Here is a 27,995-nt window from a genome sequence, read left to right as displayed (position 1 = left end):
AGAGAGAGAGAGAGAGGAGAGGGAGAAGAGAAGAGAAGGAGACAGCGTCGGCGGCGGCTCTGCAGTGGAATACGCTGTTATTTGAGGGAAGGTGAGAGCTCTCGGAGTACCGACCCGGCGCGTGTGGACCAAGATGTGTTTCGGGACTTGGATCAGCATCGGAAAATAAAAGGTAAGAGTCGATGACATTCACTCAGTCGAGATGCAGATCTCGTTTGCTTTGATTGGGTTTGTCTGCTGCGTATGTGTGTGTGTGTGTGTGTGTGTGTGTGCGTGTGCGTGTACGCGCCTCCGGACTGTTTGCGCGCTTGCCCTATACGCGCAACAAACTACTAATGCGTTGGAATGGAAATCCGCATTCAAGACCTGATGTGACGATGCGCTCTCCTGTGTGTGTGTGTGTGTGTGTGTGTGTGTGTGTGTGTGTGTGTGTGTGTGAGAGAGAGAGATCCTGGTTTCGGTGTCCACCGGGACTGCGCGGCTCTGCAAGGTGTCTGATGTCCAGGAATTACACGTATGACGAGACAGACGCGTGTGAGACCAGATTGAGAAAAGAAACGCAGTTCGAAATATCGGATTCGGTTCATATCCACAAGTCAAACTTTTCTCACACTCTCATTTTTTTGTTGTTGTTGTTGTTGTCTTTGAGTCTATTTTGATGTATTTGTCAGTTCAATGCGCTCGAACCTCGGCGATAAGCGGAGGATCCACAGTGGGGCACGCTGTTTACAGGGCTTAATGTTTGATCTGGTTAACGCGCAGCTTTCACTCAAATGGACTCAATTAAATCTGGCTAATCGGACCACTTTATAGTGTTAATGTGTGTGCCGGGCTTCAGTTGCCATCACTGGCCCTCGCTGATGACCCCAGATTTGGAGGAAAATGCGCAGGCACCTTGCGGCTTATGTGCGGTGGGTTAAACTCTGAGTCAGAGCCCGGGGCCCCTCCGGCTGAGAACAAGGAGCAGATAGATTAGAGCTGATGAATGAAGATCTACTGCCTCTATCTGCAACACAATGATATGGTTATGAGAGGATTTAAATGCTAATGTGCAGTGTTTCAGAGAAATCCGAGCGGGCTGGGGACTGGCAGGAGGAGATTGCTGGCAGAGTGTGAGTGGTGGACCAGCTGGATGATCTCCGGAGTTTTATGATAGAGAGAATAAGTTATTAATGGGGTGTTGGAAGGTGAAGTGGGGCACTGGGGCAGGATTAGACAAGAGAGGGGAGCGTGGGGTGAAGGGGTGAGTTTTTAACTGTACATAAGGAGGAATGGGATTTAATGCACTGAGGGCCTCTATTCTGCAAGTTTTGCATGGGAAGAAAGACTTTAAAGAAATTTCTGGATGGAGTCTTTTAAATATAATATATATATATTTGTGTTTAACATGTTGCAGGAAGATGGCTGGTGTCATTTTTGATTTTCCCCACAGGCCCCTACTGTTTTGCTGCTTGCGTTTTTCTCTGCGTTGTCTATTCAGGCAGCCATATTACATATAAAACTTGTTATAGTACTTGTAAACATCTACACCATTGTAACTAAATCATACAGTGAAAGACCGCAACACATACCATAAATGTATTTTCTTTCCTTTAGATCTGAAACAGGCCTATATAGATAAAACTTTAAGAGCATGTTAAGCTTTTATGTTGCTTGTAAAAGTACGTATTTTATCAACTCATATTTTGGGCTTTTATGTATAAAAGTGAGCTGATGAGCTGAAGTATGTACAGCCACTGCAAGGCTCCAGCTTCATGAGAGGCTTGTCACATGATATCACATTTAAAGGCAAAGTCCCCCAGCTCAGGGCAGCGCTTCAAAATATCAAGACGTCTCGCTGCTGCGAGAGCAGGGCCGAAATGTCAGTGAAATTTGTTCGTCCTGAACTTTGTCGCTGCCCCAAACCAAAGCATTACCTAAGCCAAAATGAATTCAAACAGGGAATACTCACTAAAAGGCAGCCATTTAAGACAATGCGGACACTCTAAGGAAAAGAAGAAAGTAGTTTATTCAGGATCTGTGATGGAGGAGTTTTATGAATTCCTACATGCTTCGTTCTTGGGAATTTGGTGGCAGTGAAATTCAGTAACTTGTTGTACTGAATTAGTAAAAGCCTGGAAGTAGCAGAACTGTGACACAGAACCTGGGTCACATCTCCTTTTAAGTCCTAAAGGCGCAAAGTCACAGTGTACCTCTTGACCTATTATGCACGATATTAAAATTGCACAATGTCACGATCCACAAAGAGAGGTTAACACAGATTAGATAATGAGATGCAGCGGGAATGTTTTATTCAGTCTATTCCACTTCTGTAGCTTTAACAAACTCCACATTTTGACTGTTCAACTGGTAGCTTCGAACTGCGGTTGAGTAAAAGAATATAATTCGAATGTTTGCTCAACGTTGAAGCTACGATAACCAGCTCCAAAGTTATCAGTTATCCTTTTCCATCATCAAGGCTTCAAAACTATTAAATAAATAAAAGAAGACAGATAGCATGTGGTCATCTTACAAATAGTTACTGTCAGCTGTGTCATGTGTTGCAAAGCAAGCACCAGCTGAGCAATTTCAGTCATTTGAGGAATCAGGACAGGCTGCTTTTTAATTTCCAAGCCGCACCACTTATGCATGGCCGATGAGCCTGATGAAAACAAGCAAGCAGGTTAACAGGGACATGGTAAATTACACCTGCACACCTGGTCTTTAGGGAAGGTGTGACTTTCAGATAATGCTCAGCCCCCTACCGATGCAGTGCTGGTGGAATTGTGGAAACGTTACAGATTATTTCCAGGGGAGATGTGGAAAAGTCACAGCAAATCCTCCCAAAACAAACACACGAGGTGGTAAAGGGCACAGGAGGAGTTCAGCATATAAATGATTACCCCCTAAAATATTTCCCAATGTCAACCATCCGTGCGTCTCTCAAATGAAGCCAGGAAGCCTTCAATCCGGTTAGTGTCGTTTGCCTTTCTCCGTCCCCTTACTGTACCTAAAAGGACAAAGGACTGCATTAATTCAGAGGGACGTCTCTGCTGCTACATTAGAATGCAAAGAGAGTAACCGTTGCCCTAAATTTGCTGTCTGAGTGAGTGTGGGAACGTTTGTGCGCGCATGTGTGTTTATAATCACCTGTGTGTACGGCAGAGAGCAAAAGAGAGACAGAGATTATACATGACACTAAAACTGCTCTAATCAGGGCAGGCTGGTCACTGATCTCTTCATACAAGGGTGTCATTGATTGATGGCTGCACAACTTGCTGATGTACACAGATTGAAGGGTGAAGAGAGAGTTGCTGATTAGCCACGATAGGCTGCAAATAGTGGGAGCAACCTCCGGCTGTCCCTTCGTAACGCAGCGCAACGAGCCCCCATTCGAGAGACTGGGCTCATGTGATGACGCTGCCAGTCTCCACGTGCACGAGCCATGCCTGAACCCAGAGACGGAGATCTGAGATTCTGTTTTTGCGCATGAAATGGCACAGTTTGAGTCGCAGCAACCGGGGGCTGGGAGTGCATGAGCACTGACCCATCTGCAACAGAGATGCTAAGCTGCCTATGATAGCAGGGTGGATATAATTAGCCATGATTGGTTTGATTGAGTCTCCCGTCCAGGCCTGGGTGTTGGCCCTTTGGGGATCATGATGGCTGTCCGGGCATTAATTATTGAATAATAGTTGGAAGAATGGCAATGGTTAATGACACAAAATGAATGCTATAATCCATTGAACTGACATAATTAGAAACGGAAAAATTTCCTCCGAGGAATACATTCTCATCATGGCCTAAAGCGCAGAGAGATGCCTTAAAAGTGGACCGAGGCGATTCCTTTCCCCTCCCTCTACATGAGTTTGTTAATGCGTCTAGCCGCGCTCAGCCAAGTATCTGATCATGTGTTAGTAAAGATGGTCAAAAGTGGCTGCTCGCTCACGTGTCAACGCGGTAGCTCCAGAGACTGAAGCAGTAAGCATGCTGTTGAGTTTATGCAGTTTGAAAAGAGCTGACCAGAGAGAGCAGTCAGCCCAACGTGCCGGATATCGAGTTTGGCAAAGAGGAACGATATTATCTTCTCCTGGTTAGATGAAGTATTAGTAAATGTGATTGGCTAATGAAGACGGTCAGGCCTCGGTGACCGCCATGCTCTGCAGCTACTGCCGGCTTGGCTGCATCTAGGCACAGAGTCTTGAGGGAGTTTGTTTCGGGTCAGTGACAGCATAAGAGCTCAATACAGCATTGCAGAGTCAGACTGGGGCCTTTCCTCCGTCTGCCTCACTGGCTGGCTTTGCTGGCTTGAGGCACAACAGTAGTGGCATACTGATGCTGATTATGATGACAGTATAAATATTGATGATGCAGATCACAAGTAACAGAGCAGTAAACAAGGATTTATAATCCCAATGACCAAAGTGTATAACTTAACAGTTTTTTTTTTTTTCTGTTCGTTGTTTTTTTGTCACTACTTGTGATTCAAGCCTGACACAGACAGGTTTGGTTTCCACGGCGCTCTGAGAGATCATGATGAGACGCCTGGAGAGAAGCGTGGGTGCACTGTCGCACAAGATGACACGTAATCAAATGTCTTTTTTGGATCTGGTCGGAGGTTTGTCTTATTTTCAGGGGCAGCGACAGGGGGGCAGCGCTGATGTCACTGTGAGATGGTGACTCCAGAGGAGGGCGATGAGACATGCCAGCAGTGGTCCCCCGAGGCCACTAAGAGCCACAGAGGAGGTAGTTAGTGGAGCTGTGCACCATCACTGTTATAAATCACAGATTCGGCCATATGGTTTGGATGATTACTCTCAGTGCCATCATGTGAACCCGAACATGCCTTTACTGTTTGTTTTCCAACTCCCCGGACTCTCCACGATATATGTAGAGTGTTGACTCAGTTGTACTAGTTTATTTATATATTTTGCCCCTCTTGCACTTTTCTCTTGTGGTAGCATTGGATTGGGTGGTGCAGCAGTGAAGCATTCAGGCTCAAATTTCCCTGTGCAGACTATTGAAACAATGGTTATTAATTGGTATTGCAATGTGCTATTTTCCATACATGGGTTTGTCTAAGTGAGTCCTAATTTGGTCATTTTATTAAAATGGAGGACGATGGAAACCATAAAAGCCTATTAACAGTGTTCACAGCCAATTTTCCTTTCAGCTGTGCGCCTCTTGTGACCTATGTCTAATAATATATCCAACTGCAGATAGCAATTGTTATCCTCCTTGGAAATGTAGTCGTTCTGGAAGTTTTGAAAAGCGAAAACAGATTCGATCCAGAGACTTCCATCAATCATGCTGCAGGATTTAGTGAACTGACACCCCGCTTTGGGAGCTGCAGAGCAGGGCCGCGGACGCCCCGAGCCCCCGCCAACGTGACGGAGACACGCAAGATGGTGAGTGGTTACTATGGCAGGTTACTATGGCAACCTCAGGTCTCTGTGAGAGCTTCCATTTCACACAGCGTGGGAGAGAGGGAGAGAGAGAGAGAGAGAGAGAGAGAGGGGTGGAGAGAAGAACCCGCAGAGAGGAGAAGGGTGGAGAAATCAGCCGAGGAGGTGAGGTGTGGAGATAAACATGCCTTAGGTGTAGGAAAGGGAAGGGGGTGTGGAGGGATGGAGGAGGGTGAAAAGGAGAAAAAGTGATGGAGAGGTGTGAGTGATGGGGGTGAGACTGAGGTGTGAGAGGAGCAGATCTGAGGGCAGGGGAAAACGATCACGTGGCCCATTAGACCAGATCTGCACTGCATCTGCACAAACTCTAGAATATTTCGGCGCTGCTTTGTAATCATTGTGGTGCCGCACAGCGTGTCTCCACTCTTTATCGCTCCTTGTCTCTCCCTTTCTGTTTCCTTCCTGTCGCTCACCTCTCTTGATTTAGTTGGCATGGCGCTCGGCCACGAGAGACACCGTGTCAGTCTTGGTGACTGGTCTCCATGGAGATGTCCATCAGTCAGTCCATGTCATTGTTTCGTGGGCAAAGCCTTATCATGTTTGTCAGTGTGAGTGTTTATCTGTCTGTGTATTAGTCAGCGTGTCACTCATAGAGAAGGCTGGGGCGAGGCCTGAATGGATGGAGGCCAAGAGAGTGTTGCTTATCACACATGCATGCACACGTTTTTTTTTTTGGTTGTTGTTGTTTGTTTGTTTGTTTGGGACAAGGCAGCCATTTATATATAAACCTGTGAGGTCTTGTGTACAGTCATGGAGCTGGAGGTGCACAAACAGATGGACACATAATTAAAGGGTATCTACCTCTGCTCCACATGTTGCTCCACACGATCACAACGTTTATTTCCCTTTTTCTTTTTCTTTTTTTTTTTACCTCTAAAATCCTCATTAAACACTGAGCCCTGTTCCAGTGTGAAATCTGCAGAGTACTGCTGATGTTACACCACCCCTTTCTTTCTCCTGTATATATTTAATGTTCTCTGTGTTAATCTCCTTCATTCATTGTAATAGGACACTGATTATTGCATGTTGTGTTTCTGATTGCCACCACAGTTTTCTGTTATCCTGGCAGTGCACTACTCTTTATTAACTATTTTTTTGTTTAATCCAGTGCATTGTTATTTCATGATATGCATATATATCATAACAGCAATGGTAACAATAAAATGATGTTGCCTTTATAGCTACAGAATAGCACATTTGCTTGTTCACTCATTCATTTCTAAATTCATCCTATTTTATGTTTTATTCTTATGTCGCTTTCTGAAACAAGGAGCATGATGGGAAGACACAACTCCCTTTGTGCAGTGCCGTATTAATGACCTTGAGCTTGAATAGTACAGGAATGCTTGCTGTAAAATCACTTATTCTAATTAGAAACAAGCATTTTGTCTTAAAACGCTCATGTGAGTGTGTGTCCACAAAAGGAGCATGAGAGACTTGACTTCACGTTAACTTTAGCTCCAAAGTGCAGCTGTTGCACAGCGTTGTTGAAAGTAAGTGACCTTCTCACTCCAATTAGAGAATCAGTGAGCTGCATGCATATGTGCTGCTCACCAGGCCCCAGTTGTTAGATTTATATTTTGAAGCTATGCACCACTTTCATAGTGTAAACTATAAATGGCCCCAGAAGTATAAATGGCAGAGGGCACTGCACACAAAGAAAGAAACAAAAATTTAAAAGGCAACACTTATAGAGGACCAAAATGTTTCTGGTTCTCCAGAATCTCACAGTGTTGTCTAAAGTGATGGATATTTAATTCAGTTTGTGTGTTTTAGTCAAATATTTGTATTTTCAAGGTTTGTTAAAAGACGCTATGTTAGTGTAAAACAATACTCATGCATTAGTTTGCATAAATTTAATTCTGATATAAAAACAGCGTTTCTATGGTGTAACATAGACGATTAGTTACAGTAAACATATTCTGTTTGATGGTAACGTTTTCTGGTGATGCAGTTGTGTGTAGACTTCTCTGAATCACATTTCACTGACTTGATGACTCGTCCACACGCTGGTGCAATTCTTCAGACTCTAAGATATGAAAGCTAGCTGCCAAACTGCACTGTATTCACAGGCAACAGTATTTTGACAGAAAATCCAGCCCAAAAGAAGCGAAAGTATACTTTGTTAAGAGCGTGATGTGAATTTGACAGCCAACTGCAGTTACGCTTCTGATGAGAGATTGTAGAACACTCACTTTAATGCATCAATAATCCCAGAAATGTCAGTGAAAGAAAAACAAACACCCAACTCAGGTTTTATCCAAATAAAAATAGCTCATCTGTCTCAACAAATGCAACCTGTTATGTTACTGAAATGCAAACAGCTACATTAGTCTTTGACTTCCTTAATACTTGAACCGAAATTCAATCCGGGAGCAGAGAAAGTTTGTGTTTAAGTTTTTAAAGTAACTGAAGAAACATTGCCCATACACGTGCTACATAGACCTAAAAAAAACCTTGTCGCTTTCACTCCCAAACATGTCAGAGTAACACAAGATACACACACCGAATACAACATGGACTGACCTCATCACAGAAATGTCACCAAACATACACACGCGACCAATCACGTGGCGGCAGAGTTGACACGCCACAGTTTGACCCCCCGAAAGAAAACACATACACATACACACACACACACACAAAAAAGGAAAGCGAGGGCAGCGTGAAACACAGAAATGCTGAACTAAGTGCTCTTTTCCAAAACAGCTGGGAGCAACAAACGCTCAGCTCAGAAACACTGGAAAAAGGTTTCGGTGCAACCCCCCAAAATTGTGCGGTTTATATTGCTCTGTAAATGGCTGAGAGACATTTTGATTAGCTGGTGGCTTCGGCTTCCCCCCTCAGCGGGCAGGAATTGAGTGCATCAACACACTTAACAACCTTAAATACGGATTAATTGTTCCCGAAATCAGCGTCCCGACCAGGCGGTGCCACAGAACAGACAGCAATAAGTGGATTTCACTTGAAGTTGAGGGCTGGCGTAGTGAATGTGAAGATGTTAACACTAAAAAGACTTTTATCCCAGCATGTAATGACAAGTGGTATGAAGCCCCCAGTTAGGAATTTTGAACACGTGGGGTAGGTAATGTAATGTGTGTCAGTGGCAGTGCTTTAGCAAGGTGATGAACACAGCGACTTTTAATCTGCAGCTCTTGGCCTCTCTCCGAAAGGGAGGAGGTTCCTGCTCCTGCAGGAGCAATTCTGAATAGATCAGGGCTTCTCTCTGCATCCTGCATCCTAATGAGAGCAACGCCGCTGTCTTTGGACATTTTGAGTGGGAGGGCGAGGTAGGAGGCAGATACATTGCAGAGGGGGCTGCAGTATATCCTATTTGACAAGGATGAGTGATGATTAAAATGTGGAACGCTGAAGGCTCCTCTTTTGGAAAACCTCATCAGCGCTGTAACACTGTTTTCTAAAAATAAGCACTTATTGTGATATTGCTCCAGTAACCAAATGAAAAAGGGTTCCTTGTAGCAAAAGGCGCACAAAATGTGAGTGTAACATCATCTGAGGCTGTGTGTCCTGTCATGAGATCATATTAAGAGGATTAATAAGTAAACAGGGAGAGAATGAGGAGGAGTTCCAGTCTAATTAATAGTTTATCATACAATCATAAGCTCACTTGACCTTCTGTGGGTTCAGATTTAAAGTACAAAGTGACAGATTAGCTCAAGTGGTAGCAATGCATTAGAAGACATCCAAGTGCATTTACTACATTATAATATTGAGGTATTAATGACAACAGAAAGATGATACTGTGTCTTCTTATTCATCATGAATCTACTGTAAACATGTTGTTGAACATGTTTACTGTAGAAGAATCCCTTTCAGAGCATCTTCGGCTTATGATTTGACACATTTACATTAAAATCAATGTACGTGATCATCCTGGTTTACCCGTACGTCACCACTAACTAGAGAGTACAGTACATGCACTGTATCATTTTAATAACATTTGACAACATTTGAAATTGGAATATATATGAAACAGAAGGCTGAATGTGTGTTTGTACCAAGGCTCGGCCCAAAGAATGTCTCATCTCTTAGTTATTTGATTTTCTACAGGATTTAATTGAAATCTATTCACATTTCTCTGCTAACTAGCAGACAAATAATCAGGCCTGAAAATAAAAAGAGGTTAAAAAAAGAAGCAGTTCCCAGGCTCCAGTTTGAAAATAAGTCTTGTATATTTGTACTATACTTGTATTTCTGGCTTTTACAGTTAACAGTCACGTCCTGTTTTGTCCTAAAAATGACACTGAGACACACACTTTAGATTCACGACTGCTTCTTTGATTTATTTTATTTATTTGTTTTTTGTCATTTTCATTACTTTTATTTCTATATTTTTGTTTTGTTTTGTTTTGTACACACTCTCCAATATTCCCACTGTACTTTTAGACGATGTAGCCCAAAAAAAGATTTGCATGCTGCCGGGTGCATGTTAAGGCTTCGTTTAGAAAGCTGGGAAATCATTTCACCGTTTTTCTGTTCTCTATGCATGAATTCTGTGCTTTTCAAGGATTTGTACACTTGCTTGTCTGTGTCAGAGCGATGTGTATCAGGAATCATATGATTGTTGTGCCACTGTTAATTACATGTTTTCAGATATACATGAATCCATGAATAATAGTGGACCACATTCCTCCTCCACCAACTTACTGATATCAGCTATTAAACACAGATTGAATCAACAGGTAGGCAGCCTCAGATGTGGTTTAACTTAAACCTGCAGTAAATTGGTGGAGAAATCATCATGTGTATTAACAGGGAGAAAAAAATGAATAAATGCAACAGTGGTGTTTTCACCTAAATCAGGTAGCATGTTGGCACACGCTAACACACACCTGTCCTTAAATCTATCTGGCATCATAGATTCACCTGTACAAACATCTATTCCCTCTAAACGTTTCGATAAGCTGTGGGGGCCCTTCCCCTGGTAGTCAGAGGTGAATGAGGTATAACTGAGACAAAACAAAGGACATTAGTATGCCGTTAGTCACAGTCCTTGTAGATACACTACAAGCGTTAGTGTGTGTGTGTGTGTGGGCAAGTGACGTCAGGGCTTCATTCACCAGCAAGGCCAGCACTTGTTCAGCTTTCTTTTCAGTGCTAGGGGGTGGGAGGGTAAACACAGTGGAGGAGGCCGACAGAGGAGACAGAAGAGGAGGAAGTGGGGGAGCCTTCCTCCCTCTCATCCAGCACAACACGATACAGCGGCGTCCCCCCACCGCTCCTCACTTAAATACTATACACGAGCACCTTCTGTCATAACCTCTGTATCTCCACCCCCAACCACGCGCCTCCATCATTAAAAAGAGAAAACCCCGTGCGTGACTCGGCTTCTTCTGCAGAATAAAACTGCTTTTTTTTTTCTCCCCCCCATTAAATCAGGGCTTCTCTGTGTTGATGCAGAATTTCCCTTTTCATTTTTCTAAAAGCCCCCTGGTCTTTCATCCCAGAGTCAATTTTGCCTGGCGGTTAGTCAAATGCTTTAAATGTTTATAAGTGCCTGTGAAGAGTGTAAGCTTTAAGTGTGATAGACTACCCTGGGACCAGGATGGGGCTGAGTGTGTAGGAAAAATGAGGCTAGATGAGCAGACTGGACTAAAAATGATTGCTGGTGAGTGGCGGACTGTGGAAGGTCTGGATGGGATCATAATGGCCTGAGCATGGGGAGATGTTTATGTGGCAGGATCACCATCTGACATGAGGGATGCTAAAACAAAAGGAATTTATTATTATTATTATTATTATTATTATTATTATTATTATTATTATATAGGCTACTGGATTTTAAATTTTTCAAAAATAAAACAATATTTAGTCTGGTCTGTATGAACTCTATGTTATTCTGCATGAGCTGCTTCTTTTCCGCCCGCCTGGGACAAACAAGACATGTTAGGCTGAGTGAGGAGTGCCTGCTAAGTGAAAATGTAGTGGTTGTTTTATGCTAACCAGCAGACACTGAGGGTAATCATATTAGCGCTGATTTATCATATCCTAAACTTGTCTGCTTCTTATGAGCTGCGCAGCGCTGAGATCACACTAGTGATAGAGCAGCCTCACCTCGGCCCAGGAAAGCCTGGAGAAATTAACGTCTGGGAAAGTGAAAGACCTCACTGCAGCCTCTTACTTGATTGTATTGTGGTCCGTCATATTCCCTTCTAATAAGAAGCAGCGAGATGAGACTGATTTGGTTTGGCGCTTTGTGTTCAAATGGATTTCACTGGGGGGGCCGGCCCCTTTGAAAACCTGAATCACTTTAAGAAATTATGATTGAGCTGATATGGTATTTAGAAGACATTTTGTCTGCTGGTCAAATGATGAGAAAACGGCCACGTCTCCCTCATAGACAGTCGGATGTTGCATGAAGACACTTAAGCATTCAGTGCTTCATTGAAGAGTAAGTCTTTGAATACTTTTAATGCTACGTCATGCATGTTAAAGCTTCTGTGGCTACACAGTGTGTCAATATTTTATTGTTATTGGGATAACATATAACCTTTTTTTTAGATGAATCATAATTCACTTGACTATTGGTGTGTGATTCTCTTGTTAATAAGAAGATATATCACCCAACTGTGCGGTTACACAGAGCTTTAAAGTGACACTGTGCAACTTTTGACAGGAGAAATAAAACATTCTTCTCCTTTAAATGAAAAACTGAATTCATAAGCAATAAAATAGACCATTGTTCAATTTATTACACTCAAGGGGTTTACTGGTGCAACATTACTCCATCTGGTATGACCTGCAGATTATGGTAGCTAATCAGTCAGTTGACCAACTTCATGACTGCTCTACTTTATCTATGTTTGCGACCGACCACTGAATGTTAAGGCTTTAAATCATGGGAATCATAGTCGTCAATGTCAATATACACACACACACATATATATATATTGAAATTTCATGGTTTTCTGCATTAATTTGTCATAAAATATGATCTGATCTTCATCTAAGTCAAGGGTATTAATAAATATAATGTGCCTAAAATAATAACACAAAAATTCTGATCTTTCATATCTTTACAACCATAAAACCTCATAGTGAAAGTGGAAAAAGTTGGCAGCAATAAACTCAACCAGGCGCTCCCTGTAGCTGTGGATCAGTCCTGCACATCGTACAGGAGGAATTTTATCTTGCATCACCCAACTTCTACAGAGTTTCAGCTGACGCACAGACATTCTTACATTATGCTGAAGAATTTTTTGATACACTTGGGAGTTAATCTTCCCCCAATCACTGCAAGCTGGCCAGGCCCTGATGCAGCAAAGCAGTGTCCATGTGCTCTTTGGCAAACTTCAGGCATTCAGCACTGTTCTTTTTAGTAAGCAGCAGCTTCCCTCATGGTGTCCTGACGTAGACACTCAGCTAGTTCAATGTTTTACCTACTGTAGACTCATGAACACTGATGTTAGCCAGTTCCAATGATGCCTTCAAATCTTTGGCTGTCAGTCTGAGTTGTTTCTTTACCTCATTATTGAGTGTTTGTTTTGCTCTTAGGTTAATTTTGAATGGCCGCCCACTTCTTGGTAGAGTAGCCACAGTCCTAAAGTGTCTCTATTTGTAGATTGTTTAACTGTAGACTGGTCTTTGACATCACTTTTTAACCTGTTCCAGGTTTATGTAAATCAACAATTCTTGATCTTCTTCTTCTTCTGATCCTCTGAATCCTTTTGGTGAGGCATGACTCACATAAGCACATTCTTCACTCTTCTTGAGTGGTTTTTGTCTGTTGAGCTCTAGTCCACATCTACAAACTTTTTTTCTTACTTTTATTTTTTTTCATTATTCACATAGTTTTTCCACTATCGCTATTAGGTTTTTATGGTTGTACTCAATAAAGACATGAAATATCAGAATTTCTTTGTATTAATATTATAGACACATCATATTTGTTAATACTCTTGATTTTGATAAAGTTCAGATCACGTTTTATGACAAATGAAAGAAGAAAACCATAAAAATCTAATTCTAATTCTAATTCTTGCCACTGTATATATATATTTTTTTATATATTATATATATTTAATTTTAATTTATAATTAAAATATAAATCTGTAGACATGAGTTGAGTTTCAACATTTGTAAAAAAAAAAAAAGAAAAAGAAAAGCCTTATCTTATCTTTTTTAAATGCTTACTGTCTCTCAAATTTAAGCGTTCTCATGCAGCAGCCACACCACTGCACCAAGAATCTTTTTAGCATTATGCAACATTCAGTGTTAATTAATCACGTTTTGAGACTTAAAAACATGCTATGTCTTCAGCCGCTGATAATTAAAACATGTTTTAATATATTTCATATATTGCTATGTTCATTTAAACATTATTTTTAGTAGATGCTATCACACATCTACCACACACCTCACAATCCTAAGAGAGATATAGTGAGCTGAACATTGAATTGAGCTCCTAAAATTTAGTTGGAGTCTCAAATAAGGAGTTCAAAAGAATCCCCTGAAAGATGGCAGAGGGGAGAGGGGATGATCCTCTGTTCAACACCAGGACTTTTCCCCCTGAGACTTCGCCCCCTGGCGATGCCTCGAGGTGCCAAGACTGTGTCCGTTTGTGAGGAGACATGTACTCATGGATGTTGGGAGATAGAAGAGTTGATGGCTGGTTGTGTGTTTTTTACTCCTGCCCACTTCATCACCCTGCTACGTTACCTCTCCTCTAGCAGCAAGCAATTAGACCACAAGCATTGTCCCTATTTACTGACATCTTGTGTGCTGCAAATTCTGCAAGACTGTGAATTGTTTTTTATTGGTATCTGTTATGTGGGCTGTTAAGGCTGATATTGATGCTGTCTAGATCAAAGGAGCCAGTTTCCCACAGAATTTTATTTTTTCTCGGGGTGGTAAAGCTTTTCAAACATTTGTTAGTACAGAACACAGGGCAACAGAAGTCTGCACCGAAACAAAAACACAATTGCTTTCTGTGGAATCTAATCTTTTAATTCATTTCAGATTAGGGGATTTAGTCAGTGTAATTGATATTGATCAGAAAAAACCTTATTATAGTTATTATATATAGCAGGGTCCAAAATGTACTGAATTTAAAAACGAAAGTACAGTTATTAAGTCGGGTAAATTGGCTGCATCAGCAGCTGCTGTGGGACATGCGTCTATATCAGCAGCTACGGTACAGCAAGGATAAAAATCAGTTAGGTTCTACTTTAAATTACCTCCTTGTCTCAGGAACTAGGTGCACAAGAACATGTTTCCCACTGTTTAAAGCCTCACAGGCGCAGCCCTGATTGGCGAGATGTCACCATGATCAGGAAAGGTCGAGGATCTATTCCCACTGCACACAACTAACATGATGAGCTTTTCTCGCTTTTATTTTCTTTGTGTGTGTGTGTGTGTGTGTGTGTGTGTGTGTGTGTGTGTGTGTGTGTGTGTGTGTGTGTGTGTGTGTGTGTGTGTGTGTGTGTGTGCTGCATGAGCTGCCATCTTGGTATGTGCTGACTCGTTATTGATGGGCCTCCATGCTGAAGTGCAGACAGAACACTGGAGAGAAAGAGCGCACTCCCATCTGTTCGATTCGTTGCGTGTTCGACTGTCAACGCACACTTAGTCGTCTCTCTGCACGTCCCTCGCTCTTTGTATCAGTTCAATGTCTGCTGCACAGCCCTTTCATGGCCTGTATAATCTACTGCAGATCACTTACTTCTAAGGGAGAAAGAAACAAAGTCCCGTGCTCTTTATTCTCCTTTTTTTTTTTTTACCCAACTATTCCCCTTACATTAGGACTCTGTGGTCACAGGCAGAGACGTAGTGGAGGGTAAAATTATCCAAACTCAATTACCCGACCTTTAGAGTTTGACATAAATCTTTATGAAATAAAACGTGCAGGATACATCATAGAAGCCAGCATCAGAAATATGAAGATGGGGGTCTTTTAACCTTTCCTACTCTACTGAGCCTTTGGCAAGTTGAGCATTAAAAATTCATACTGGGCAACCAAGCGTTGCTCAGATGCACAAAACTTTATTTTAAATTCCCGTCAAGATCCTAAAGATGTCAAATGTGTCAGGCTGAATCAAAGGGAATTACTGTATGTGTAAAATGATGCACAGAACATCAAGAAATATATTTCATACAACTGAAAAAATGGTCTTGAATGTTATTATTAAAAGACCAGGAATAAACTGTAATGTTAACCATGTGGGAAAAAAAATGTTTTATTTAACTTTGATGCTGCTTTTTAGAGCTCAAGGGACAAATTAGGAGAAATACTGGGAACATTCTGGGTTGACAATTTGACTATGTATATATATATATATATATATATATATATATATATATATATATATATATATATATATATATATATATATATATATATATATACATTTAAGGGACTATGCCAGTAGTTTTTAATATTTAAGTCAATCTAATACTTTCACTCCTACTTTACATCTCAACTGAATGAAGTGCTAATTTGTTTTGCTAACTAAATAAATTATATCACTGCTTTCCATTCATTTCTATCCATTAGTGGGCTTCTGAAACTAGCCTGAGTTAGGGTATGTAATCCAGTATATTTAACATCAAATCTCCAATTATTTTTACATTGTTGCTGTGAGGTAATGCAGAACAGACTTTTCAAACTTGTGAACAGTTAAATAAAATGGATGTAGGCCTATATTATTTATTTTGATGGAAGTTAACAGTAATTACATATAATTTGAAGACGCTGGCTGTCCAGAGCTAATTGGAACAAAATCATAAGTATACTGTATATTGTACATGGTTTAACTGAAGTTTGCTAAATGTGAGTTAAGGCACTGACTCCAGAGGGAAATATTACCTACTTACCTATTGTGGCCCAAAAACGTCACATTGAGAGTGTTTTCAAATGAACCAGAACAGTAAAGTTGAGGCCATAAAATCAAAACAATGAGCTGAATGACACTAAAATGTTCTGTAGAGTTGAGCGGGACTGAATGATAAATATTATGAGCGATTGTTAATGAAGAAATACTGATTATATTTGCTTTTATTATTTTTTGTAACTAATGAGGGTAACAATCAAAGTTAAAATTTAGCCTAACACATCTTTCATTATTATTTTTAAATAATTTGTAGTTGCATTGTTAAGATTTGATTGACAGCTACCGTAACAAGTGTCATCATGTTGCTGACTTACTGTACGATTGGTTCATTGGTCATTTGTAATCAGCTCCTTCCGAATTAAACACTGCACCCTTCAAACCAGTGACGACAAAAAAAAACAGAAAGACACAAAACCTGTGAGGTGATATACACGAAGCTGCTGGTCTCTGACTCTGGGAGAAAATTGTGTGTGTATCAATTTTATTTGAGTGTCAGTTATTTACCTTTTTATCTGCCACTGCATCATCACTCACAGGAAAAATGACCTTGACCTTTACGCTGGTGATTTATGTCTGCTTGTCATTTTTGGCGACACACTGGACAAAGTGAAGTGTGTCGTCGTCAGTGCAGCATCATCTTCGGTGCTAAAAACAGTCCTGTGGCCTGCTGTAGTGCAGTCTCATGGTTTTGAGAGCGTTAAAGTCATTCGCAGTCATGTCTGCTTCGTGCCATTTCTATATGAGTGTGCATAGGGTGCTAATGAGGGGTGGGGGCTGGGGATGTGGGGTGGAGGGGGGTGGATGTGGAATTGGTAGGATACAGCTGGACGGAGTGGGAGACTGTGGTGAATAGGTAACCATGGTAACTCTGTTGGCTAAGATTTGAATAGAGAAAGCAAAAGGGGGGAAAAGGAAGCTGCAGTGTGTATGTGTGCAGTGGATAGAGAATGGGGGGGTGGAGGAGGTGTTGAGGGTTAATGTGCATCATTGTAGCAGGTTAATCTTTGATCAAACTGTGAAGTGAGTGCAGTGTTTACCCCCATCAGTGGACATTACAGTGTGGGTGTGTGTGGATGAGAATAAGGTGGGGGAGTTACAGGTAGAGAGGATTGTAACATGTGGATAGTGACAGCGGTGAGGCCGAACACAATCAAGCAGGCTCTAACCAGCTGTCAGCTCCAACTAGTCTCAGTCCCCTCTATGGACTCTCACTCACCACCCCCATCATCCGAGCTACCATCTTAACCTGAGCATCAGACTCCACCGGCTTTTTATTTTTTTTTTTGCACCTTTCGACTCTGCTCAGATGCTGTCTACCTGAAATAGCTCTGGCACTTAGTTCTCTCTGGCAAGAAAAGACGGGGGGAATAAAAGGTGGCTAGAAATTAAAAAAACGTAAAAAAAAAAAAAAAAAAAGGTGAGTGGATCCAAAAATAAAACCCCGGCGCCTCTTTATCCATCAGCGCTGACAGTGCTGTGAGTTAGGATACAGATGAGGAGCAGTTGCAGAGCGGCGTCCCTCGTGACTGTTGCACTGTTGCCAGTTGTTGCAGTCGCTGCAGTCGTCCAGTCCAGCTACCGCTGGTGTCCCGCTCTGTCCGACCACAGATGCTGCTGCCGATATGATTTATCATAGTGTCCTTGCGTGTGTTTTAATGTCATTGAACTACTTCCTGCGCATCGCTGATCAATCTTACCCCCACCCATATCCAACTCCACCTCTCCGCCCACTCAAAAGAAACCTCTCTTTCCGTCTCTACATCTCACCTGTTTCATATCATCCCTCTGTATTGTATTTTGCCTGCATCTCTCTGTCACTCTATTTTATATGCGTCGCTGTGTTGTCATTCCCCCTCCCTCCATCTCTGCCTGTTTTATATTCATCTCTCTATTGAGCCCCCTCCCTTCTGTCTCTCTCTTTCTCTCACTGAGCAAAAGATTATTAATATTAATGTGTCTCTACTTTGCTCCCTCCCTATTTTCCCTCTCTACTTTTTATCTTTCTTTTACTACTTATCTCTTTTCTCCTCTTCCCACTATTTATACCTCTCTCTGGGTCTTTATTCCTCATCATCCCTTTCACTCAACCTTCCCTCCATCTGTCTCCATCTCTATCTCTTTCTTTCTCTCCCTCTTTCTCCGGCCCACTCTCTGCAGCTGTTCAGTATTCATCTATTACTGTAGTGTTGATAATTCCCTTCTCTGCCTGCAGCCATACAGTCATCTATCAGATTAATAATCCTTCTCTCCTTCTCATTCTTTGTCTCCCCCGCCCCCCCGCCCCTTTCTTACTGTGCCAAGTGAGGATGCTCAGCGTGTCAAATGAGTTTGTGTGTCAAAGTCCCATCATTACAACCATCATCATTAATAACCGTATCTAGATTGTCGGATGCCCTTATTTAAGGTTGTTCAGGTCTAAATAACCTGCAGAGAGGAAAAGGGGCTATGTGCCTCTTCATGCTGGTGGAGCCTGACTTGAGCTGGTCATCTATTAGTGTTTATGCAGACTGCACCATTCGCTACCATTCTCCGGCCCCCTAGAGCACGCAGCCCTGCTCCAAGGGGCTGGAGGGGCTGTTTATATTGAATGGAATTTGCATTTTAGTCCCACCACCGTGTCCATGCTACTGCAACGAGTGGCAGCACATACTGAAATAAGTCTCTTATTGTTTTAAGAGTTGAGGGCGTGAAGGTCGCATGTTTAAACATCAATATATCATTCTGATATTAATTGCTGTACGTTGGTTTAATTAGTGTTAACAGATGAGATTGATCATGTGGACATTATTTTATTGCACGAAATTTATTTAAACTGAATGAACTCTTCTTTATTTTGAAAGCAAAAATATTATTATTCATTATTAATTGGGGTCTTTTACTGGATCCATGTGACAAATATAATGCTGCTGACACTACATTTGTTTCTAATCAAAATGTAGTCATTCAAAAACCTGACCTTAAGTGTTGACGTGTGTTATTATCATTTTTTCTAAATAAGTACATTCATTATTGATGGTAAACTGTGTGAAAATATGAGCTTTCAGCTTTATAACCCAATGTAAACCTTCCGCTGACAATCAGACACAGCAGGATGCACTGTAATTTCTGAGGCCTTCCACAAAAAGCAACATTTGCAAGTAACTGTTTGACTGTGTGGCGTGTGAAGCAAATCATCTGTTCACAACAATGTTACCAGTGTTTCAAATATTAATGTTTTGTTTTTTCTCAGATTTGTGTTTGCATATTAAAGGCAGTTCTGTAAAGTCAGAAATATCTTGTTGCCCTACTTCAGATAGCTTGTTTTCATATTTCTGTAACTTGAACCATTAATTACAGAAAGCGGCTTCCACCTGCCCTGGGTGTAAGGATTTGATTCCTGACAAAACGTCTGCTCACGGATAATGTGGGATTTGATACAGGGTATGAGCAGTGACACAGAAGTTCTAATGCTTCTCACAGATTTTTTGACAATCCATCCCATGATAAGCTACAGCAGCCTGTAGATGTCTACCCATTATTTGTTCTGCTCATTTTCTGTTGGTGAAAACACGCAGCACTGTCTGTGTTCTGTCTTTAATATCTTCTCTCTCTCTCTTCCCCCCTCCCCTCTCTGTGTGTCTCTATCTTTTGTTCCTCCACAGTAACTCCTGGGTTCTTCTCACTTCACAAAAAGTCTCACTCAAATCCCCCAGATAACACAAGGAAAAAAGGGAATAACATCTGTTTATTTGCATATTTCCATGAATAAATTCAAAAAAACAAAAGGAGAAAAAGCCGAGATCGACAGAGGACAACAAAACATCTCAGAGGATGCCGAATTAGAAAGAACAAATTGCCACTGCAGGACCAAAGGGAAAGAAAACCTTTTCTCACAAATCCACCAGTGAGACGTCACCTCACCTGTACCTTCGGATTAAAGAGCAGGGTCATGTCCCAGTTGCCATGCGCATCGCCACGCTGACCTGCCTTCCCAGCCCTTCCCCCTTCCTTTTTCTATTGGCCCAGCTGCTACTGCGGTTACTCCTACCTGGGCCGGAGTTGGTGGGAGCCACCTCCTCCTGCCCCTCCCTCTGCACCTGCTCCAACCAGGCCAGCCGAGTCATCTGCACCAGGCAAAACCTGGAGGAGGTGCCGGAAAGCATATCAGTCAACACACGATACCTCAACCTGCAGGAGAACTCGATACAGGTAAATATTGGCTGGAGGAAGTCGCTCGTTCAGGTTGCATTTCATACAAGATATGGATAAGATTTGTTTATATATATATATATATATATATATATATATATATATATATATATATATATATATATATATATATATATATATATTAGTAAATAAATATCACATAGAGATTATCTATCTACATTCAGGTGTTTTATATCTTTGTTGCTGTTGAATTTAATGGTTGTCGGGAAATATTAATGATTTAATTCGACTGCTGGTTGTTTCATAACCATTTCCATCATCGACTAGAGGTCAGGGTTCACTCATTTTTATTTACAGCTACATCACAGCATAAATCATACAGATGCATTTTATCAATTTAATCATGTCAGTGTTTCCAGTTTTCATAGCTTCTTTTCAGCACATAGCACACAGCGTATCGACACGTCGTCATTGATTACATTTATTATAACTATAGCTCTTTATGTCGTTATTGATTAATAGAGACAAATGGAGTGTAACTGCATGTGTACACAAACAAATTCAAGCAGTGACATCACGAGTAGGTTACTGTAGGTATCTCATTTTGATTTATACCCTGAATCATAAAGAACATTCGCTTTAGCAGCCAGGATGTTAGGATTAACTTGTTGATAAAGATTTTCTCTTTGAAACTTAAGTTCTGAGAAAAGGCAGAAAAGTAAGTGGCAATAATGGTAACAACAACAACAAAAAAAAGGCACTTAAGCTTCTGCTGAACGAGGGAATATTTTATTAAGTGAAAGCAAGGCATATTTCCATGACACTGTACTGCCTTTTGTATGCATTACCAATTTATCTAGAGTCCCTAGACAGCGTTTTGTGGCTTTACAGCTGCAAGGGAAGATCATTTAACCACAGACCATCGATACAAAGCACATGAATCTCTACTTTTACAAACAGAGTGGGTTGATTTTACTCTTTGCGGCAGCATTTAGCGTAATTGGATCCATCCTCATGTTGCTGACAATGCTTTGTTGTTTTGTGATTTTAAATTCATTTTCACTACATTAGTATTGTAAACATTGTTAAAATTGCCCAGTGCTTCTCTTATCACATCAAACCGCTCTGCACATTGGACAGAGTAGTTTGAATGTCCTCTATTCCTCTAAGAAAACATCTTATTAAACATTTCGTGATGTTAGCAGAGCAGAAATGGGACATCGCACCACTTCATTTGCTATGTGAGGTTTTCGGAGATGCCATTGACGTGGAAGAAGAAAATGAAGATATAGCGATATTCGTAGCATTTCGTTTTTAGCCTACAAATTCCGATTCGTTTTGCTGTATCCTGCAGCCTCACTTGAAATGATTAAAAATCTAAAAATGTTAATGTTAATAACACCTGAAGGCATCCTAGATTCTCTGGCTTATTTTTTCCTTCACTGAGTACCCTGAGAGTATTGCCTTGACAGTTCCCACCCCCTCTTTACATACCCACCCAGCCCCCTCTCTCTTGCCCCCTCACTGCCTATCCCCCCTCCCTCCCCTACTACTGCTCTACATACAGAGAAGGCAATGGCCTGACTCCATGAGTCTCTGTGTCTCACGGAGGGCTCTGGCCACGCTTATCTGAAAGAGTCCGAGATTTAAGGGAATTTTAGTTGCTCTCACTATCGTCAAATGAGCTCCAATTGGCCGGCATCGATGTTAGTGTCCATAGCCCATGGCACCTATGATTTTCAGAATCGCGTCTTCCTGCAGAAAACATCTCCTTTGGTCGGCCGTTTGTAAAACAGATAAAAGTGTTATGCAGAATGTTCAGACATTTTTTCAGAAGTATTAATTTAGTTTCATAGTTGTGGTAACATGTGGTAACACTTCATGTGAATAGTCCAACAGTGATAATCATCTTATTATCAGGGGATTGTAATCTGTCTGTGTGAAATGCAGGCAGTGACATAAGCTTTGTGTTAGGAATAGAACTGGGTTTACAGTAGGTTTACCACCGAGGAGAAAGAAAGAGCCAAGGGTTTAGCGCTTGCTTTTGTTAATGGTAACTTGTTAAATATCAACACTGAACTACAAATTAAATGTGGATCTATCAGTCACCAGCCAGCCAGTTGTTAGTCACATTTTTTCACACCTCATTTTGGTGGTGAAACAAAATCTGATCCCAGAGAATCAAAACAAGGCAACTGTGTAAGTTGTGGTTAGGGATTTGGGTTAAATCAAACATCTACAATCGTCTTAGTTAATCAGAGAACTCAGTAAAACCCTCAGACCATAGCTCACTATTGAATCATTGACTTGTGTTTAATGTTTTTATTTTATGTGTTTTCTATCATTTACACTCACATTTTCTCTAAATTCTAACAATAATTAAATTGTTAAAGCAGAAATTTTGGTAAATATTATGTGTTATTTATGAAAAAGAGAGTGCATAAAACTTTAATCTTTTATATTGTAGTTTTTTTGGAAAAACTAAAAATGTAAATAAAATGTATAGACATTTCACTTTTTATTTTTACCTTTTTTTAAAATTGCATTAATAAACATCTACATTTTCTGAGTTTCTATGAGTAATTTTTATTATTATCTGCACTTCCAGGTAATCAAGTCAGACACCTTCAAGCATTTGAGGCACCTTGAGATCCTCCAGCTTTCCAAGAATCAGATCCGTCAGATTGAAGTCGGAGCATTCAATGGCCTGCCCAACCTCAACACATTGGAGCTCTTTGACAACCGACTCACACTGGTGCCATCACATGCCTTTGAGTACCTCAGCAAGCTGCGGGAGCTGTGGCTGCGCAACAACCCTATTGAGACTCTTCCAGGCTATGCCTTCCACCGCGTGCCCTCGCTACGTCGCTTGGACCTGGGTGAGCTCAAGAAGTTGGATTTCATCTCTGACGCAGCTTTTGTGGGCCTCATCAATCTACGATACCTGAACTTGGGCATGTGTGGGCTGAAGGACATTCCCAAACTGACTGCCCTTGTGCGTTTGGAGGAGCTGGAGCTGTCAGGAAACCGGCTGGAGATCATCCGACCTGGATCCTTCCAGGGCCTGGTGTCTCTCCGTAAGCTGTGGCTAATGCACTCACAGGTTTCTGTCATTGAACGCAACGCCTTTGACGACCTGAAGAATCTGGAAGAGCTCAACCTTTCCCATAACTCCTTGCACTCCTTGCCCCATGACCTCTTCACTCCCCTTCACCAGCTGGAGAGGGTACACCTTAACCACAACCCCTGGGTCTGCAACTGTGATGTGCTTTGGCTTAGCTGGTGGTTGAAAGAGACGGTGCCCAGCAACACCACCTGCTGTGCCCGTTGCCATGCTCCCCCATTCTTAAAGGGCAAGTACATTGGAGAGCTTGACCAGAGCCACTTCACATGCTATGCACCTGTCATTGTGGAGCCACCTACAGACCTCAATGTTACTGAGGGTATGGCTGCTGAGCTGAAGTGTCGCACAAGCACCTCCACGACGTCTGTCAACTGGATCACCCCCAATGGTACTCTAATGACCCATGGCTCTTACCGGGTGCGGATATCCGTCCTGCATGATGGCACACTCAACTTCACAAATGTCACCCTGCGAGACACAGGGCAGTACACCTGTATGGTTACCAATGCTGCTGGCAATACCACAGCAACTGCTGTCCTCAATGTCACTGCTGCTGACGCCAGTGTCAACTACACCTACTTTACAACAGTCACTGTGGAAACAGTGGAGAATGCAGGGGATGATGAGGTTGCATTGGTCACCACCAATAAAACCTTCATGCATGTTCCTACTACAACCTCCTCTCTGTCAGTTGGCTGGTCGTCCTCCTCTCCTCGGGCAACCCAACCCACCTTCACTGTGCCCATCACTGAGCCAGGCTTCTCAGGCCTGGATGATGTGATGAAGACCACCAAAATCATCATTGGCTGCTTTGTAGCCATTACTTTCATGGCAGCAGTGATGCTGGTGGTGTTCTACAAGCTGAGGAAGCAACACCAGTTGCACAAACACCACGGCCCCGCTCGCGCCATCGAGATAATCAATGTGGAGGATGAGCTGGGGGCTGGTGCCAGTGGTCGGGGCAGTGGCATCTCAGGAGGCTCCACTGTAACACAGAATGGGAACAGTGGAATAGGAGGGGGGCAGACCCTTAGGCTGCACCACCCAGAAATAGTCAACCTGCCGAATCTCGCCAGATCGGAGCATCTCAACCACTACTACAAAACCCATCACTTCAACAACAACATAAAGGGTCTGGGCCTGAGCACGGGTTCTGGAATGGGCCTCAACAACAACCCCTCACCTTGCTCTCAGTCTCAAAACACGATATCCTGCTCCCAGGTTCCAACCACCACTGGGGGCACACTCACTGGTGGCACCCTACCTTCCTCTTTACCGCTGCCCCAGTTGGGTCTCCACAGTTCTCTGAAAGGCCTAATGGGGAAAGGCCAGAATGAGCCGCTGCTTTTTAAGAGCGGCTCCAAGGAAAATGTGCAAGAGACTCAAATCTGAGTATAAGTGAGAGCAGAAGTAAGAGTTAAGAGGGAAGGGAAGCTGGATAGAGACAGTAATACAGAAGGTGCCAGAGAGACAGCGCATATAAGACTGATTGTACCCTACTGTCCTCATGGACAGATTCCAGAAAAGATGAAATTTCACATAGTCACTGCTTTGTGTTGTCAGTCTGTTGACAGAGAGAAGCAGATAGGAGACAGAGTAAGATATCTGAGCAGCACTAGTCCCACAATAGCATCTGCGCATACTTTTCAACTAAATCAGACACAAACGTATACGATGTAAGCCACAAACATCAGAAGCTTTCCGTTACCTGTGCAACCTGCTATAGTCTTTGCCAAAGTCCAAGATCAAGCCACACAATCATAGTGAAAAGCTATGAATAACACACATGTGCAGTCAGTCTCTCTAGCTTTTATACAGATTGTGTCACACATTTCCAGACCTATTCAGTGTATATATTTGGAGGGAGACATAATATTGGCCATTGAGCACGTTGTCAGATTAGTGCTTGGCAGAGACGCTGTATAACAAACAGTGATTTGGGTGAGCAGAACAGTTCTGGGTTTCCAGGAACCACAAAAACAGAGGCAGCAAAATTAGAGCAGTGCAGAGATTCTGTCCAGGACGCATGAATCAGACTAGTACTTTGCAGGGAGACGGTGCAAAAACAATTGTTTTTCTGGAGGGGTATCACTCTCACTTTCTCTCTTTTTCCCTTTCACACCTTACTGGCTACTGTCTTCTTTGAAGGAGGAAAGAAACTGAGTGTGTTAACATGGGAAAAGAGAAATCCCATGACATAAAAGACAATGACAGATATAAAAACAACTGAAAGTACATATTATATATACCATAAATATATTTTCATTCAAAGAAATAAATTATAAAGAATCTTTATCAAGCTTTTGACTGAAAACTACAACATCTGAAGAATATATTTAAAACACACACACACAGACACACACACACCCAGCTGTTGTAGTGGCCCTCTCTTACAAAATTTCTCAACTTGGAACAAGATGACCGCATGTTGGTGCAAATGGACACATGTGGCATCCATTAAGAAGGCTCTAAAACAAAAACCTTGCAAAGTGTTTGAGTGAATTTATTTTGGGCTCGACGTTTTTGTAGCACACAACGTGTTTTCCCTCTCCTCTTGCATTTACATAAACAGGGTCATCGGAGAAGGGAGAGCTCTGCATTCTGCTGAGAAAATATGAAATGCAGTTCTTCATCATTTGGTATTACAGTATAGCTATAGTAGTAATAATAATAATCATAATGATAATAATGATGACAGGATTTAGCTTTATTTGTCATAATGGCCATTTAATGACAAACACATTTCATAATTAAGAGTATGTTTCCTTACATATTACTTAAAAGTTGCACATGCTAGTTTAGCATGCCTCCTAAATTCTGCATTTGATTTCCACATGTAAGATCTATCTCAATGATATGACATTATCGCTGCTATGTTATCATTGTTATCATTCAACTGACTATTATTATTACTACTTCTGCCTAAAACTAGCTGAGAAGTGCTTTTGTTCATTTGTATGAGACACTGAAGTTGTTTTATGGCTGATCCTGTTGGACTGTTGGCCTAATGGGACAGACTCTTTGTGCCAATAAGTGAACTCCACGTGCGTCGGCAGGAAATAACCCGGCCTAAAAATGGCTTCCTCAATCCAGCCCTCACAAACTCGTCTGCTCTGATGTCACAAGCAGTCAGGATCCCTCATGTTTTTCGCGCATTAAAGACGGGACACAAACCTTTGATGAAGACTGCTCCTTTGCAGAGGATTATTTCACAACTGTATCTCAGTGTTATCGTGTATGAGTGGATTTCATTGCAGCAGGGAGCTAAATGGACGACAGACATTGCCAAGCATTTTTAAAGGTAAGCTAAGTTCGTTCAGAAAAGGAGAAAGTGGCATATAGTACAGTACACAGTGGTGGGTGAATTTTTTTCTAAAGAAAAAGGACAATTAAATGAAAAAATATAGAACTTATAGATCTCTTTTAAAAAACAAAACTATTATAAGTGTTTTTCATTTTGGGTTTTTATCTAGTTTGATTTTTTTTTTAAATCAAGTGTTATCTTTATCGTAATATTGTTACTGTTATTATAATTAGCTAATTACACTGGTTATGATTATGAGAGATGTTCTGTTAGCAGAGGTCACTTTGAAAATTAAAAAAACCTGGCACATAAAATGGCAGTTTAAGTCTGTGAAATCTGGTGGCTGTTTTTTTTTTTCCCCTTTTCTTTTTTTCTTTACTTTTTGTTATAATCAATTTTAATTGTAGTATCACTGTTTGTATCTCTTTGGCTCTGCTTGAGAAGAGACATAGCGAATGTGAAATGGTCAACACTGGATCCTTTTTTTTTTTTTATTTAATTTTTTTACTTCTGCACAGGGGGACAGGAAAGGCCCTGCTCTGGTTTACAAGCTCACTCACACTTGCTCTGTGCTTTCCTGAATGTCATCGCCATCACAGTGCTCAGAGTGCAATTGCGCTATGTCAATACCTCGTTGCTATGACTACACACTCAGACTACTGCGCCAAACGGCGTCACCATCGGCGTTTAGTAAGGCACCCTTTGTCCCTTGTCAGTTATGTTCCAACGAGGTGCCGTATCTCGATGAGCTGGTCAGTGTTTATTCAATGGTAGCAAATCAACCTGAGCATTGTACCCATGTCTTAGCATAAAACGCACCCTGCTCCCCTGCTCCAGCCCTCCCCACTACCCTCAGCATCCTGCCATCAGGTTTCCCTGGCAACTGTTGCTGCTGCGACGGCCCTTATCACAACGTCTTGATATGGGTTTCGAATGCTAAACAGACAAGAGCAGATGGTATAAAATTGAATCCCTGTGTGCAAATATACCGTTTTAAAATATGTTTTCCCGCTGTTGCCAGGCAATTTGCCCCATAATGTTCTTCGTTAATTTCAACTAACCTCTGTCAGTGAATCATGTGATTTACATGCCACTGCCCCCTGTTCATTTAATTTACATAGGCA

General features: G+C 41.7%; 1 protein-coding gene across 1 annotated transcript; it reads left to right on the top strand.

Annotated features, from left to right (window-relative positions):
* Positions 1 to 66: 66 nt before the first annotated feature.
* lrrc4ba (leucine rich repeat containing 4Ba) lies at positions 67 to 26,993 on the top strand. Its single transcript, XM_026340988.1, has 3 exons — positions 67 to 172; positions 19,936 to 20,482; positions 23,052 to 26,993. The coding sequence occupies exons 2-3, from the start codon at positions 20,237 to 20,239 to the stop codon at positions 24,957 to 24,959; spliced, it is 2,154 nt and encodes a 717-aa protein (XP_026196773.1). The 5' UTR covers positions 67 to 172; positions 19,936 to 20,236; the 3' UTR covers positions 24,960 to 26,993.
* The last annotated feature ends 1,002 nt before the right edge of the window (positions 26,994 to 27,995 follow it).

The sequence above is a fragment of the Anabas testudineus genome, chromosome 8 (assembly GCF_900324465.2).
Source record: "Anabas testudineus chromosome 8, fAnaTes1.2, whole genome shotgun sequence".
Classification (NCBI taxonomy): Eukaryota; Metazoa; Chordata; class Actinopteri; order Anabantiformes; family Anabantidae; genus Anabas; species Anabas testudineus.
This window is presented reverse-complemented; position numbering and strand designations above follow the sequence as displayed.

What these genes read in the sequence shown, in the direction of transcription:
- lrrc4ba (XM_026340988.1), top strand. Translation starts at nt 20,237, where the DNA reads ATGCGCATCGCCACGCTGACCTGCCTTCCCAGCCCTTCCCCCTTCCTT. An exon ending in TGCAGGAGAACTCGATACAG is followed by an intron (nt 20,483 to 23,051) that starts GTAAATATTGGC and finishes CTGCACTTCCAG; the next exon opens with GTAATCAAGTCAGACACCTT.